Genomic DNA, 13,275 nt, shown 5'->3' with positions numbered 1-13,275 from the left:
CTAAAGCTGAGGCCCTGAATATTTTCTGAAAAAGTCTTTTTTAAACATATGAAAACTTGCAACATTAAGTCCTTATGCCAAGGAGAGAACCTAGTACCTAGTGTAATAATAATAAACTTGTCCCAATGATTAAAGAAATTAAATAAGAACAGCATTTCCAGCTACCCCAATAATGGACTCGTAGGTTCCATGGCAAAGAGGACCCCTATACACAGAAGAATTTTTTAGGCTGGGGTCCATCCTCCCCCTAAAATGGACCAATTAGGTATTTGTCTAAAAATGATTTTCCTAAAACTAAATATGATCTTTCCCTAAACTGAGGTTCAAAAAGGACGAAAAAATCTGCTTTCCGAACTGCTTGGAAACCACATCCAAAAATTTTTGGGAGAAAATTGTTCCAGCGTACAAATGCATTTTTAATTTGGGCCCAAACAATTCTGACATGGGTCGCGAAAAATAGGCAAATAGGCTTTATTTATTGGCCAGCTTGAAACATATGTGTAAATCGTTGAGAAAAGAGGATCCCAATACAAACAGCTCGTGGTAACGAACTGTAAGTAAGTTTGTCTTACCTATCAAAAAAAGAATCACATCGATTAGAACATATGTGTAAATCGTTGAGAAAAGAGGATCCCAATACAAACAGCTCGTGGTAACGAACTGTAAGTAAGTTTGTCTTACCTATCAAAAAAAGAATCACATCATCAGATTCAGCGCATCAGAGAACCCTACTGCAGAGGTTTCAAGCTCCTATCTGCAAAAATGCGGAATTTTTGCCAGAAGAAAAATCAAGGATGTTTTTTTTTTTTTTTTTTTTTTTTTTTTTTTTTTTTTTTTTAGGGGTGATCATTATCAAAGCAGTGGGCCTGGGACATCGGGAGAGGGCTCATTCTAACGGAAATTAAAAGTTCTAGTGCCCTTTTTAAGTGACCCAAAAAATTGGAGGGCAGCTAGGCCCCCTCCCACGCCACTTTTTACCCCAAAATCAAATTTTGAGATAGCTATTTTGTTTAGCATAGTTGAAAGGCCCAATAACTATGTCTTTGGAAATAATATGACCCCCAACAGCCCCCGGAGAAATGTTTCTAAATTAAAAAATGTGCCTATTGTTTAAGTATAAAATTTTTATTGGGAAGTGTGCATGCATTTTTCAGGTGGGGAGGAGAGGACAAATTCTGTACTAAGGGCATTTTGCACGGGGAAAATTCACCAAGGAGATGGAAGTTTCCAGCGGTTAAACTTTTCACGGGAAATTTTATACTGCGAGAATTTGCCAGAATTCTTATACGAAATTTCTTTATAGGCTATGTATTGCTTTCTCTTTACCGACTCAATTTTACGCGTAAATATGTTAAGGGTAATTGTTCGGGGTAAATTTTCACCAGAATTGAAGTGTCCAGAGGGTATTTCCACGAGGAGGGGGATTTTTCCTCCAGATTTCCTGGCGTTATTTAAAAAACGAAAAGAAATTAAATATAAAAAACAAGTTTTTTCCGCTCAAAGTAAGGAGCAACATTGAAACTTAAAGAGACCAGAAATTATTAAGTATATGAGGGGGGTTTCCCCTCCTCAACGAGTTGCTCCTTATGCTAAAATTTAAAATTTGTCCCAATTCTTTAAAAACGACTCGTTGAAAGACAAGGGTCGTTTAATTAGAATAATAAATAACTTTTTTAAAAGTACCGAAAGATTTTAGGGTAAAGAGTGAGGTGTTAAGGAGGAGTAGTCCCCCCCCCATATATGTAATAATTTCTTTTCGTTTTAAGTTTCAATGCTTCTCCTTACTTTGAGCTGAAAGAACCTGTTTTTTTTAATTTAATCTTTTGTATGACCGCTCGAAAAAAAAGTCATCTTAAACCACTGGGTACTGAAGGGTAAGTGTTCACTAAAGCGTTATTTTTTTTTTCACCGGATTTTTTTTTAAGACGGTATTTCGAGATTTTCTGCATTGTGGTTCACCTAAGCATAACCGTGAATCTCCCCCTCTGCCTTTCCCCGATAAGAAAAACCCTACTTATCCCTGATACAGTGAACCCTGAACTATGAAAACACACATGTTGATGTTAGCTGTCGAAGATTTATTGGAAGAACTGTGCTAACACAACATCAAAACTTTAAAATGCATAAAAAATGAAAGTAAATGCAATGGCAACATTATGAAACAATGCATGCATCTTTATTCATTACACGTGTTCATTACACATTACACGTGAACAGTCATTTTACGTGGTTTTTTTTTTACAAAAAATCCACAACCGGGTAGAGGGGAGGGGGGAGATTATTCAAAACATAAGTACTTAATTTTTCTTGACCGACAACAACCCCATAGATATGGAATCGTGACCCTCAGATTGAGAAACAAGTGTATGGGCCATTATCTCAATTGGCTACGGGTAGCATCTCGCCGGTACGAACTAGCCCATAGGCATAGAGTACGGGAGGCCAGGGGGGGGGGCAAAACCCCTCCTGGACAAAGCTCAGAGGAGGATCACCCATCCTATTTCCCGGAACCTAGGGTTCTACTTTGAAACAGTCTGAAAGGTCTAAAAAACAATACGGTTTTATTGGCGCAAGTGTCAAGCCCCCCCCCCTATCTAGGTGAATCTAAACTCTGTGTCAATAGTCTATATAAACTTTGTAGCAAAACATACGACTGAATCCTTCAGAGTTAATATACATGACAGGTTTTTAATTCGGGTTGCCAAGCTACATGAAATGGCTCGGACTAAAGTCGTTTATCTTAATCTACCTTTGGCTGATTGGACAACCCCAAACCAACCATCGACATCACCTTTGAATTCTGGATGATACGAGATAATGTGATTCCTCACATAAATGTTTCTTGCAAATTTTCTGTTGCAAGCTTTCACCGGACACTGAAACAACATCTTCCCTCCGCACTCGTATCTTGAATGCCTCCTATAAGCAGATTTGGAACTGTACTTCTTACTGCAAGCTGAGCATTGGAAACAAACATGACCACTTGAATTTGTCATAATAATCGGAGGATTTTCGTCATCACCTTAAAAAAGAAGCAACATTAGTCTCCATGTCTACATTAGGCAGAAAATTGAATGCTGTAGAAGGGCCCCTGAGTAAATAATATATATGGCTATATAAATTCAATGAACTTAAACAAATAACATGCAAAATTTAAAGAACGAATCTAAATGATCTGAGAATCTATAAATTGAATATGAAGCATATGAAGCATATTGGTTAGGACAAATAAAGTAGCATAATACTTTTGTCAAACATGTCTGTTTATTTCCTTCATCTTATTTAGACAACCCGCAAGGCATAAACAAGAATAAGAACTAAGAGAGACACAAAAGCAAAATTAGCAAACTTTTTTTTAGAACAGACAGCAGGCAAATTTTGCAAAGGCATCTATAGACGAATAACTGTTGCAGCTCTGTAAATTCAGTGAACTTAAAGGAAATATGTAGGAAATCTGAAATGTGAGACTGAATAGTTCGAAAATATATAAATCAAGAATAATCTATAAATTCAATCTAGAGTGTATAGTTTGTAGGCTAGGCAAACAAATTAATACGTTTTTAAAATAAGTCGGCCTGTAAAATAAGTCCACGTATGGGATACACCAATAAATATTAAACACAAATTTTTGACGAAAAGGCTATACCTACCACGTCATTTTTTTTTATCAACAGCAGATCTGTCAACTTTGTAAACATTTTTCTTTCTATTGTCATCATGCAAACAAAAAGTACAATTTTAGAACATTTACTACATTTTGTATTTCAGGGGGGGGGGTATCTGAACCCAACATGGCGCGTGCTAAACCACCACCAACACCACCAAAACTGTTGCTTAGCCTTAAAAAGAAAGAAAAAAAAAATGAGAAAATGAGCGTTTTAGCCATTAATGAAAAGGTTAGTGGTAGGTGTTTCTTCAAAAACCACCAAAAGGTTACCCTCGCTGTGACAATATATAAAAATAAGAAAAACCATAAGAGCAGAAACAACTTGAAAGCCAACCCAAAAACAGACAAACAGCAAATAAATAGCTTAAAGCTGTCACCAGAAAATCATATACGTTGATAAAAAGCATATGTTGAAAAATCGATCCTTTAAACTGACAGAGAAGAAATATGAATTTAAAGAGCTACCCTGTTACATCGAAGTATACCAATAGATCAAAGTCAGAACTGAATGAAAACAATTCAGACCGGTCAGACTCAAGTCATCTATGAAAAAACGAAATTCAGAACGATCCGAATCAAGCCATCTAAGACGTATTTGAAGGCAAATAATATTTTTCGAAAAAGCTATTGCAGCTGAAATCATACTTGCTTTGAATTTCCAGAGAAGATTCGCTGAGCAAAAAAAAGCTCTTATGGTGAAATACTTTGTTTTTTGTTTTGTTTTACAAACAGAAGTTAACACCACTAAGCCGTCCCAAACTCTGCGAGGAGGGGAGGGGGAATTTGAGCGTTATAAAATCTAGCGGTCTTCGTGCAACAGCACACTCTAGAACTTATACAATATACATGTAAAATGGAGGGGGTATTGGTCCTTTTTTCAGAAAGTATCTTGATTTTTAGTATAGTTCTGCATGATATTCCCTAGCTGTCCCATTTCCGGAAATCCTCCTCCCCTTGATTCCAGAATAATAGCAATAATACCACATAACTGTCTTCAATTTGTCTTTGCATATTGTTTCATTATCATAAAAAGAATCACTACTCCAGTTGATATTTTTCTTTGCCATGGATAAATATAGTAGCCTTGAAATTGAAGTAACTTGCTTTATCTCCGTGCGTTATTAGTTTAAAATACCCCACTTAAGTTAACCAACAATTTCTATAGATCAGCCACAGGTCTTTTTCATTTGTCTAAGAACATAATTTTTGAGAACACTACTCTGAAATCTAAAATGTTTAAGAGTAGATGACACTATATTAAATAACAAGACGAAGCAATTCTACTCCTAGATCTAGGAGTATTCTCCGAACGAGAGATCATCACTTGATGTGGCATCACATTGCTGGTTTTCTAAAAATCCTTCGCAAATCTCAGAAGATCATCACTTGATGTGGCATCACATTGCTGGTTTTCTAAAAATCCTTCGCAAATCTCAGAAGGTTTGGAATGACAAAGAAACTCCTTCTTTCGTGCTATAAAACTTAATTCATGCCCGTAATAATGTACGGCTGTTCTGTATGGCACCCGTTGCTTACAGAGAAACACAGAAACCATCTGTAAACAGTTCAGAAGAGAGCCTGCAAAATAGTTCTTGGGACAAATTACAAAAACTGTGAACAAAGTTTGAGCGAACTCAAGCTCCCAATCCTGGATGAAAGGAGGCATGAAATGCTGAAGAAGTTTGGAGCTGACATCCTGAAGTCCTCAACACACCGATATATTCTGCCTCTGTTTAATCCAGAGACCCATGCCAACAAAACAAGGTTGGCAACTCTGAAAAAGCTTTTTTTTTGTGTTTTTGTTTGACGATACTCATGCCATTGCAGTGAGATAAAGGGAATGAATAAAGATTATTATTATTATTTATTTAAATAACCAATTTTTCCGAATTAAGACACTTCAGGAAACCTTTGCTGGTGTGGCGGTATTGGAGAAAAAGTGTAAGGAGCTCCCAAAAACATATATTATCTGCAGTTTATTATAATTCATAGGGATATGATGTACTTTAACAAAACTGAAAACTGTTCTGTGCATCACAGTCTAAATCTTGTTGACAGAGAGTGACCTCGAACTGAGAAATAAAAAAACAGTTTTGATTGGTGAAAATTAAGCCGTCTTTCTGAGGGGCTATCCTATCACAGCTATCTGCTGATTCCCTTAGGTACCAAGGACATTAAACCCAAAGAGTTTTTTTACGTTCCTTAGTCTATCTACACCTGAATAGGTCTATTTTCGACCTTAGGTCTATCTACACCTAAAAACTGTAATTTTCTCTGATTTTTCTTCCCATTCTTTCAAAATCATGGAGTTAATAATTTCTTGACCACATCGCTTTTTGCATTTACGAGAATAAAGAGAGAAAAACTAGCTTAATTTAAATAAAGAATTGGTCTAATTTAAATGAAACAACAAAACATTAAATAATAAAAAAATCCGAATATTTTGGCTTTATATGCGAGAGCCTTTCTCAACAGAAAAAAAACTTTAAGCAAGAAAAAAATTTTTAAAGTAAAACCATCTAAAAAAAGCGACAACTGAAAAAAAAATAAATAAAAAAACAAATAAATACAACTCACATTATAGACAACTTCCAAAACTGAAGTTACTCAACTGAACAAGACAAAAACAAGTGTTTACAGCGAACAAAAGATACCTCTCCTCTTAACAATCAGTAGATAAATCTAAGAGGATAAAGATTGTTAAGAGGAGGGGAGAGTCACAGAAGGTAACTGTCCTTTTAGCAATCAGCGGATAAATCTAAGAGAATAAAGATTGTTAAGAGAAAAGTTCCCTTTTTGTGCACTATTACTAGGTTGCAGCAACTGCTGCAACCATGATTTACAATAAATGATAACAAACAGGAAAAAGTCTATGGCCTTTTCTTATTTGGAAAGTAAACGACGAACCTCAGAGAATCAAGCAGCTAAGTGACACCAGTATATGCTGTGGTTTATTCTTAACTAGGTTTCAGATATCCCTACATCATTGATGCCGATGAAACTTACATATATCACTTTTAAAATTAACAGTACTAATCCTTTATGTAAAAATTTCAGCCTTCTCTACAACCTTGATACAGATTTAACTTTCATAATCCCTATTTATAACGAACTATATCGATCTTCTATTTTAAAAATGTGTCAATTAAAAAAGACACTAGATGTAGCAATTTCCTTTCAAATGAGTCACTAAACAGCTCTCTATATGTTCCAGTGCCCGGCTAGCTGAGGAGACCAAAAAAAAAAAAAAAAACGTAAAGATAAAAAATATGCTGTCGATGCAGAATATTGTGGTTGCAACCACTATTTTTATTTTTCAAGCCAATGTATTTTCCTCGTTATTCAAGCCAAGAGACGGCAAGTTTCTTGAAAAGGGGTTTTAGACAAGGCGATTCTAATAGTGTACTTTATGTTTCTATCTAATTCTGTTTTTAGGAGGTATGGGTTATTGTATTTCTTAGTATGGGACAATATCGGCTCTTACTAGATTGCTCGCTCCCGCTGCAATCCAGGTTTATTGTAATAAACCTGATACACAATAAGGAAAAAACATACGGCTTTTTTCTTTAGAATAGTATGAGACAAACTTCAAAGAATTAGGCAGCGAAATAAGTCCAGTATATGCAATGGTTTGTGTCTCTAGTGATCGTCTTTTAATATGAAGCTATATCGATCCTTTATGTAATTAATTAAAAAATCTTTTTCAACAAAATAAGCTTTTTAAAAAAAATAAAGAACTCGAATTAAACCAAAATGAACAAAAATGGAATCAAATAATTTACCAAGAATACAACTACTATAAATAAGTACTAACTACAACTACTATCAATAAATAAATGAAGCTCAAAACAAACAGAAATTAAAATAAATAACAGAGTCAAACTCAAAACGAGCAGAAATTAATATGAGCAGGGTTCTAAACCCCAAGTTTTCTAAAAGCCAGAATATAAATTATACTTTACTGAAAAAAATTCAAATGAATTTACTGAAAAAAAAATCTGCATTGTCAGTTTAATATACATATGCTGATATTTATTCCTTAAAATCGTGATTGATTTTTGATTTTTTAAAGTTAGAAAAGTGAAACAATTTAAAAGAATTTTTTCAGTAAAGTAACAATTATGTTCTGGCTTTTAGAAAACTTGGGGTTTAGAACCCTACACATTAATGTCTGCCCGTTTTGAGTTTGACTTACTTTAATTTCTGTTTGTTTTGGGTTTCATTTATTTTTTGATACTGATTTGTGGTAGTTGTATTCTTGGTAGATTATTTGATTCTATTTTTGTTCATTTTGGTTTAATGAAGTTCTTTAATTTTTTTAAAAACTTGTTTTGTTGAAGAAATTTTGTTAATTAATTTCTGTTCATTTTGTATTGATATAGTCTTTTTTGGAGAGAAAGACTGAGCCTCTTCCAAAGTTAAACAACCTTCCCTTCCATAAAACCCTTAAATACTCCCTGGGCATAGTTTAAAACCTACCCTCTGGGGATTGTTTCAACCTCAAGGGCCTTGTTATGTGATTAATTAAAAAAAAAAAAAATTCACAAAATAAGTTTTTCAAAGAAAAGTAAAGAACTCCATTAAACAAAAAATGAGCAAAAATAAAATCAAATAATCTACCAAGCGTGAAATAACCACAAATCAGCCTCGATAAATAAATGAAACACAAAACGAACAGAAATTACAATAAATAACTGAGTCAAACTCAAAACGAGCGGAAACTAACATAAGTTGGGCGCAAAACCCCTATGTCTTCCCAAGGCCAGAAAAAAATTGCACTTCACTGAAAAAATATAAATGTTTTTACTTTTATAACTTTAATAAATCAAATGATATTAACATTTTGATTGCTAAATATCAGTATATGTATATTAAACTGACAATGCACATTCATTTGTATTTTTTCAGTAAAGTGCAAATTTTGTTCTGGCCTTGCGAAGGGATAGGGGTTTTGCACCCAAGTTATAATAATATTTACTCGTTTTCAGTTTGATTGAGTTAATTATTGTAATTTCTGTTCGTTTTGGGTTTCATTTATTTATCGATTACACCTTCGATACGAAGTGCCCTGGTCTGAACAACAACAACAACAAAAAATATCACTAATCACTTTCGACTATTAAAAGGTATTAGCCCTTTGCATTTCAAATCAAATGAGCCCTTTTTCAAGTTTGTACGACAAAGATTTCAATAAAAACCTTATATGCCCCCAGGGCATAACTTATAACCCTTGCCCTAAAGGTTGTGGGGAAGTTTCCTCCTCAAAACATATTTTCTATCTGGAATTCAACTAAACTTAACAAAATGGCTATCTCAAAATTTTGTTTGGATGTGTTTGGGGGAATGATGGGCGTGGGAGGGGGGGGGCTATTTGCCCTCCAATCACTTTCGACTATTAAAAAGGGCACTAGCCCTTTGAATTTCCAATCGAATTAGCTTTTTTGAAGTTTCTACGACAACGCCTTCTATAAAAACCTTATATGCCCAAAGGGCGTAACTTAAAACCCTTGCCCTGAGGGCTGTGGGAGAGTATCCTCTTCAAAAACATATTTTCTATCTGGAAATCAACTACGCTGAACAAAATGGCTGTCTCAAAATTTTTATTGGATGTGTTTGGGGGAATGATGGGCGTGGGAGGGGGGGGGGCTAGTTGCCCTCCAATCATTTTCGACTATTAAAAAAGGCACTAGCCCTTTGAATTTCCAATCGAATTAGCTTTTTTTGAAGTTTGTACGACAACGCCTCCAATAAGAATCTTATATGCCCCCAGGGCATAACTTAAAACCCTTGCCCTGAGGGCTGTGGGGAGTACTTTCCTCAAAAACATATTTTCTATCTGGAAATCAACTACGCTAAACAAAATGGCTATCTCAAAATTTTAATTGGATGTGTTTGAGGGAATGATGGGCATTGGGGGGGGGGCTATTTGCCCTCAAATCACTTTCGACTATTAAAAAGGGCACTAGCCCTTTGAATTTCCAAACGAATGAGCCAGTTTTTAAGTTTCTACGACAACGCCTTCTGTAAAAACCTTATATGCCCACAGGGCATAACTTAAAACCCTTGCCCTGAGGGTTGTGGGGGATTATCCTCCTCAAAAACATATTTTATATCTGGAAATCAACTACGCTGAACAAAATGGCTATCTCAAAATTTTGATTGGATGTGTTTGGGGGAATGATGGGCGTGGGGGGGGGGGCTATTTGCCCTTCAATCATACTCGACTATTAAAAAGGGCACTAGCCCTTTGAATTTCCTATCAAATTATCCTTTCTTGAAGTTTCTACGAAAACTCCTCCTATAAGAACCTTATATGTGCCCAGGGCATAACTTAAAACCCTTGCCCTGAGGGCTGTGGGGGAGTAGGCCTACTATCCTCTAAAATATATTTTCTGTCTGGAAATCAACTACGCTGAACAAAATGGCTATCTCAAAATTTCGATTGAATGTGTTTGGGGGAATAATGGGCATGAGGGGGGGGGGGGCTAGTTGCCCTCCAATCACTTCCAACTATTAAAAAGGACACTAGCCCTTTGAATTTCCAATGGAAAGAGTTTGAAGTTTCTACGACAATACTGTCTATAAAAACTATGTGTACCCTTAGGCAACGACTTACACCCCTTGCCCAGAAGGTTGTAAGGAAATGTCCTCCCTAAGAGTATAATTCCTATCTGGAAATCAACTATGCTGAACCAAATAGCTATTTCACAATTTTGATGGGATGTGTTTGGGGGAATGATGGGCGTGGGGAGGGGGCTAGTTGCCCTCCAATCACTTTCGACTATTAAAAAGGGCACTAGCCCTTTGAATTTACAATCGAATTAGCCTGTTTTGAAGTTTCTACGACAACGCATTCTTTTAAAACCTTATGTCCCCCCAGGGTATAACTTAAAACCCTTGCCCTGAGGGTTGTGTATTTTCTATCTGGAAATCTACTAGTCTGAACAAAATGGCCATCTCAAAATTTTGATTAGATGTGTTTGGCGGACTGATGGGCGTGGGGGGGGGCTTGTTGCCCTCCAATCACGTTCGACTATTAAAGAGCTCTAGCCCTTTGAATTTCCAAGCGAATGAGCCGGTTTTGAAGTTTCTAAGACAATGCCTTCTATAAAAACCTTGTATGCCCAAAGGGCATAACTTATAACCCTTGCCCTGATGGTTGTGGGGGAGTGTCCTCCTCAAAAACATAATTTCTATGTGGAAATCAAGTAAGCTGAACAAAACGGCTATCTCAAAATTTTGATTGGATGTGTTTGGGGGAATGATGGACGTGAGGGGGGGGGCTAGTTTTCCTCCAATCACTTTCGACTACTAAAAAGGGTACTAGCGCTTTGACTTTCCAATCGAATGAGCCCCTTTCGAAGTTTCTACGACAACGCCTTCTATAAAAACCTTACATGCCCAAAGGGCATAACTTAAAACCCTTGCCCTGATGGTTGTGGGGGAGTGTCCTCCTCAAAAAAATATTTTCTATCTGGAAATCAACTACGCTGAACAAAATGTCTATCTCAAAATTTTTATGGGATGTGTTTGGGGGAATGATGGGCGTGGGGGGGGGGCTAGGTGCCCTCCAATCACTTTTGACTATTAAAAAGGGCAATAGCCTTTGAATTTCCAAACGAATGAGCCTGCTTTGAAGTTTCTACGACAACGTCTTATATAAAAACATAATTTGCCCCCAGGACTTAGCTTAAAACCCAAACCTTAAGGGTTGTGGGGGAGTGTCCTCCTCAAAAACATATTTTCTGTCTGGAAATCAAATACGCGGAACAAAATGACTATCTCAAAATTTTGATTGGATGTGTTTTGGGGAATGATGGGCGCGGGGGGGGGGGGGGCGCGTTGCCCTCCAATCACTTTCGACTATAAGAAACGGCACTAGCCATTCCAATTTCCAATCGAATGAGCCCTTTTCGAAGTTTCTACGACGATTCCTTCGATACGAAGTGCCCGGGTATGGAGAAAAAAAAACAACACATTGTGCCCACATCGTTCTTTACCTACATCGTTCTTAAAACCATCGTTCCTTACCCTGAGGACCCTTGCACCTGTACATAGGCAGCGCTAGCGCGCTGCCTATGAAAAGGTGGGCGTGAGAGGGGGGTTAGTTACCGTCCAATCAGTTTCAACTATTAAAAAGGGCACTAGCCCTTTGAATTTTCAATCAAATGAGCCTTTTTTGAAGTTTTTATGACAACACATTCTATAAAAACCTTATATGCCCCCAGGCCATAACTTAAAACCCTTGCTCGGAGGGTTCTCGGGGAGTTTACTTCTCAAAAAGATGTTTTCTATCCGGACATCGTCAACGCTGAACAAAATGGCTATCTCAAACTTTTGATTGGATGGGGGTAGGTAACTGATGGGCGTGGGGGGGGGGGCGATGTAATCGCGCGTAACTGTCGACTATTCAAAATTGTACTATGATTTTGAATTTCCCAACTAATGAGACATTGTTTACTTTCATACGACAACCCCATCTATAAAAACCTTGTATGCCCCAGGCCATAACTTAAAACCCTCGCCCCGAGGGTTGTATATTTTCTATCTGGAAATCTACTAGGCTGAACAAAATGGCCATCTCAAAATTTTGATTAGTTGTGTTTGGCGGAATGATGGGCGTGGGGGGGGGCTTGTTGCCCTCCAATCACTTTCGACTATTAAAGAGCTCTAGCCCTTTGAATTTCCAAGCGAATGAGCCGGTTTTGAAGTTTCTAAGACAATGCCTTCTATAAAAACCTTGTATGCCCAAAGGGCATAACTTATAACCCTTGCCCTGATGGTTGTGGGGGAGTGTCCTCCTCAAAAACATAATTTCTATGTGGAAATCAAGTAAGCTGAACAAAACGGCTATCTCAAAATTTTGAGTGGATGTGTTTGGGGGAATGATGGACGTGAGGGGAGGGGGGGCTAGTTTTCCTCCAATCACTTTCGACTACTAAAAAGGGTACTAGCGCTTTGACTTTCCAATCGAATGAGCCCCTTTCGAAGTTTCTACGACAACGCCTTCTATAAAAACCTTACATGCCCAAAGGGCATAACTTAAAACCCTTGCCCTGATGGTTGTGGGGGAGTGTCCTCCTCAAAAACATATTTTCTATCTGGAAATCAACTACGCTGAATAAAATATCTATCTCAAAATTTTTATTGGATGTGTTTGGGGAAATGATGGGCGTGGGGGGGGGGCTAGTTGCCCTCCAATCACTTTCGACTATTATAAAGGGTACTAGCCTTTGAATTTCCAATCGAATCAGCCCGTTTTGAAGTTTCTACGAGAACACTTTCTATAAAAACCTTATATGCCCCCAGGGCATAATTTAAAACCCTTTCCCTGAGGGTTGTGGGGGAGTGTCCTTCTCAAAAATATATTTTCTATCTGGAAATCAACTACGTTGAACAAAATGGCTATTTCAAAATTTTGATTGGATGTGTTTAGGGGAATGATGGGCGCGGGGGGGGGGCTCGTTGCCCTCCAATCACTTTCGACTATAAGAAACGGCACTAGCCATTCCAATTTGCAATCGAATGAGCCCTTTTCGAAGTTTCTACGACGATTCCTTCGATACGAAGTGCCCGGGTATGGAGAAAAAAAACAACACATTGTGCCC

At 37.2% G+C, this 13,275-nt stretch overlaps 1 protein-coding gene across 1 annotated transcript in view; it reads right to left on the bottom strand.

The window, feature by feature from the left end:
* Positions 1 to 2,711: 2,711 nt before the first annotated feature.
* The window catches only part of LOC148954075 (uncharacterized), a 200,544-nt gene continuing 189,980 nt past the window's right edge, over positions 2,712 to 13,275 (bottom strand). The window contains exon 5 of the mRNA XM_089085829.1: positions 2,712 to 3,022. Within this exon, the coding sequence (XP_088941955.1) occupies positions 2,736 to 3,022 (287 nt within the window). The 3' untranslated portion in view covers positions 2,712 to 2,735. The remainder of the gene's footprint in view (positions 3,023 to 13,275) is intronic.

Source organism: Artemia sp. Qi Xiang Cuo, chromosome 3 (genome assembly GCF_049724085.1).
Source record: "Artemia sp. Qi Xiang Cuo chromosome 3, ASM4972408v1, whole genome shotgun sequence".
Taxonomy (NCBI): Eukaryota; Metazoa; Arthropoda; class Branchiopoda; order Anostraca; family Artemiidae; genus Artemia; species Artemia sp. Qi Xiang Cuo.
Note: the sequence above shows the minus strand (reverse complement) of the source record. Positions and strands in the feature narration are given on the sequence as shown.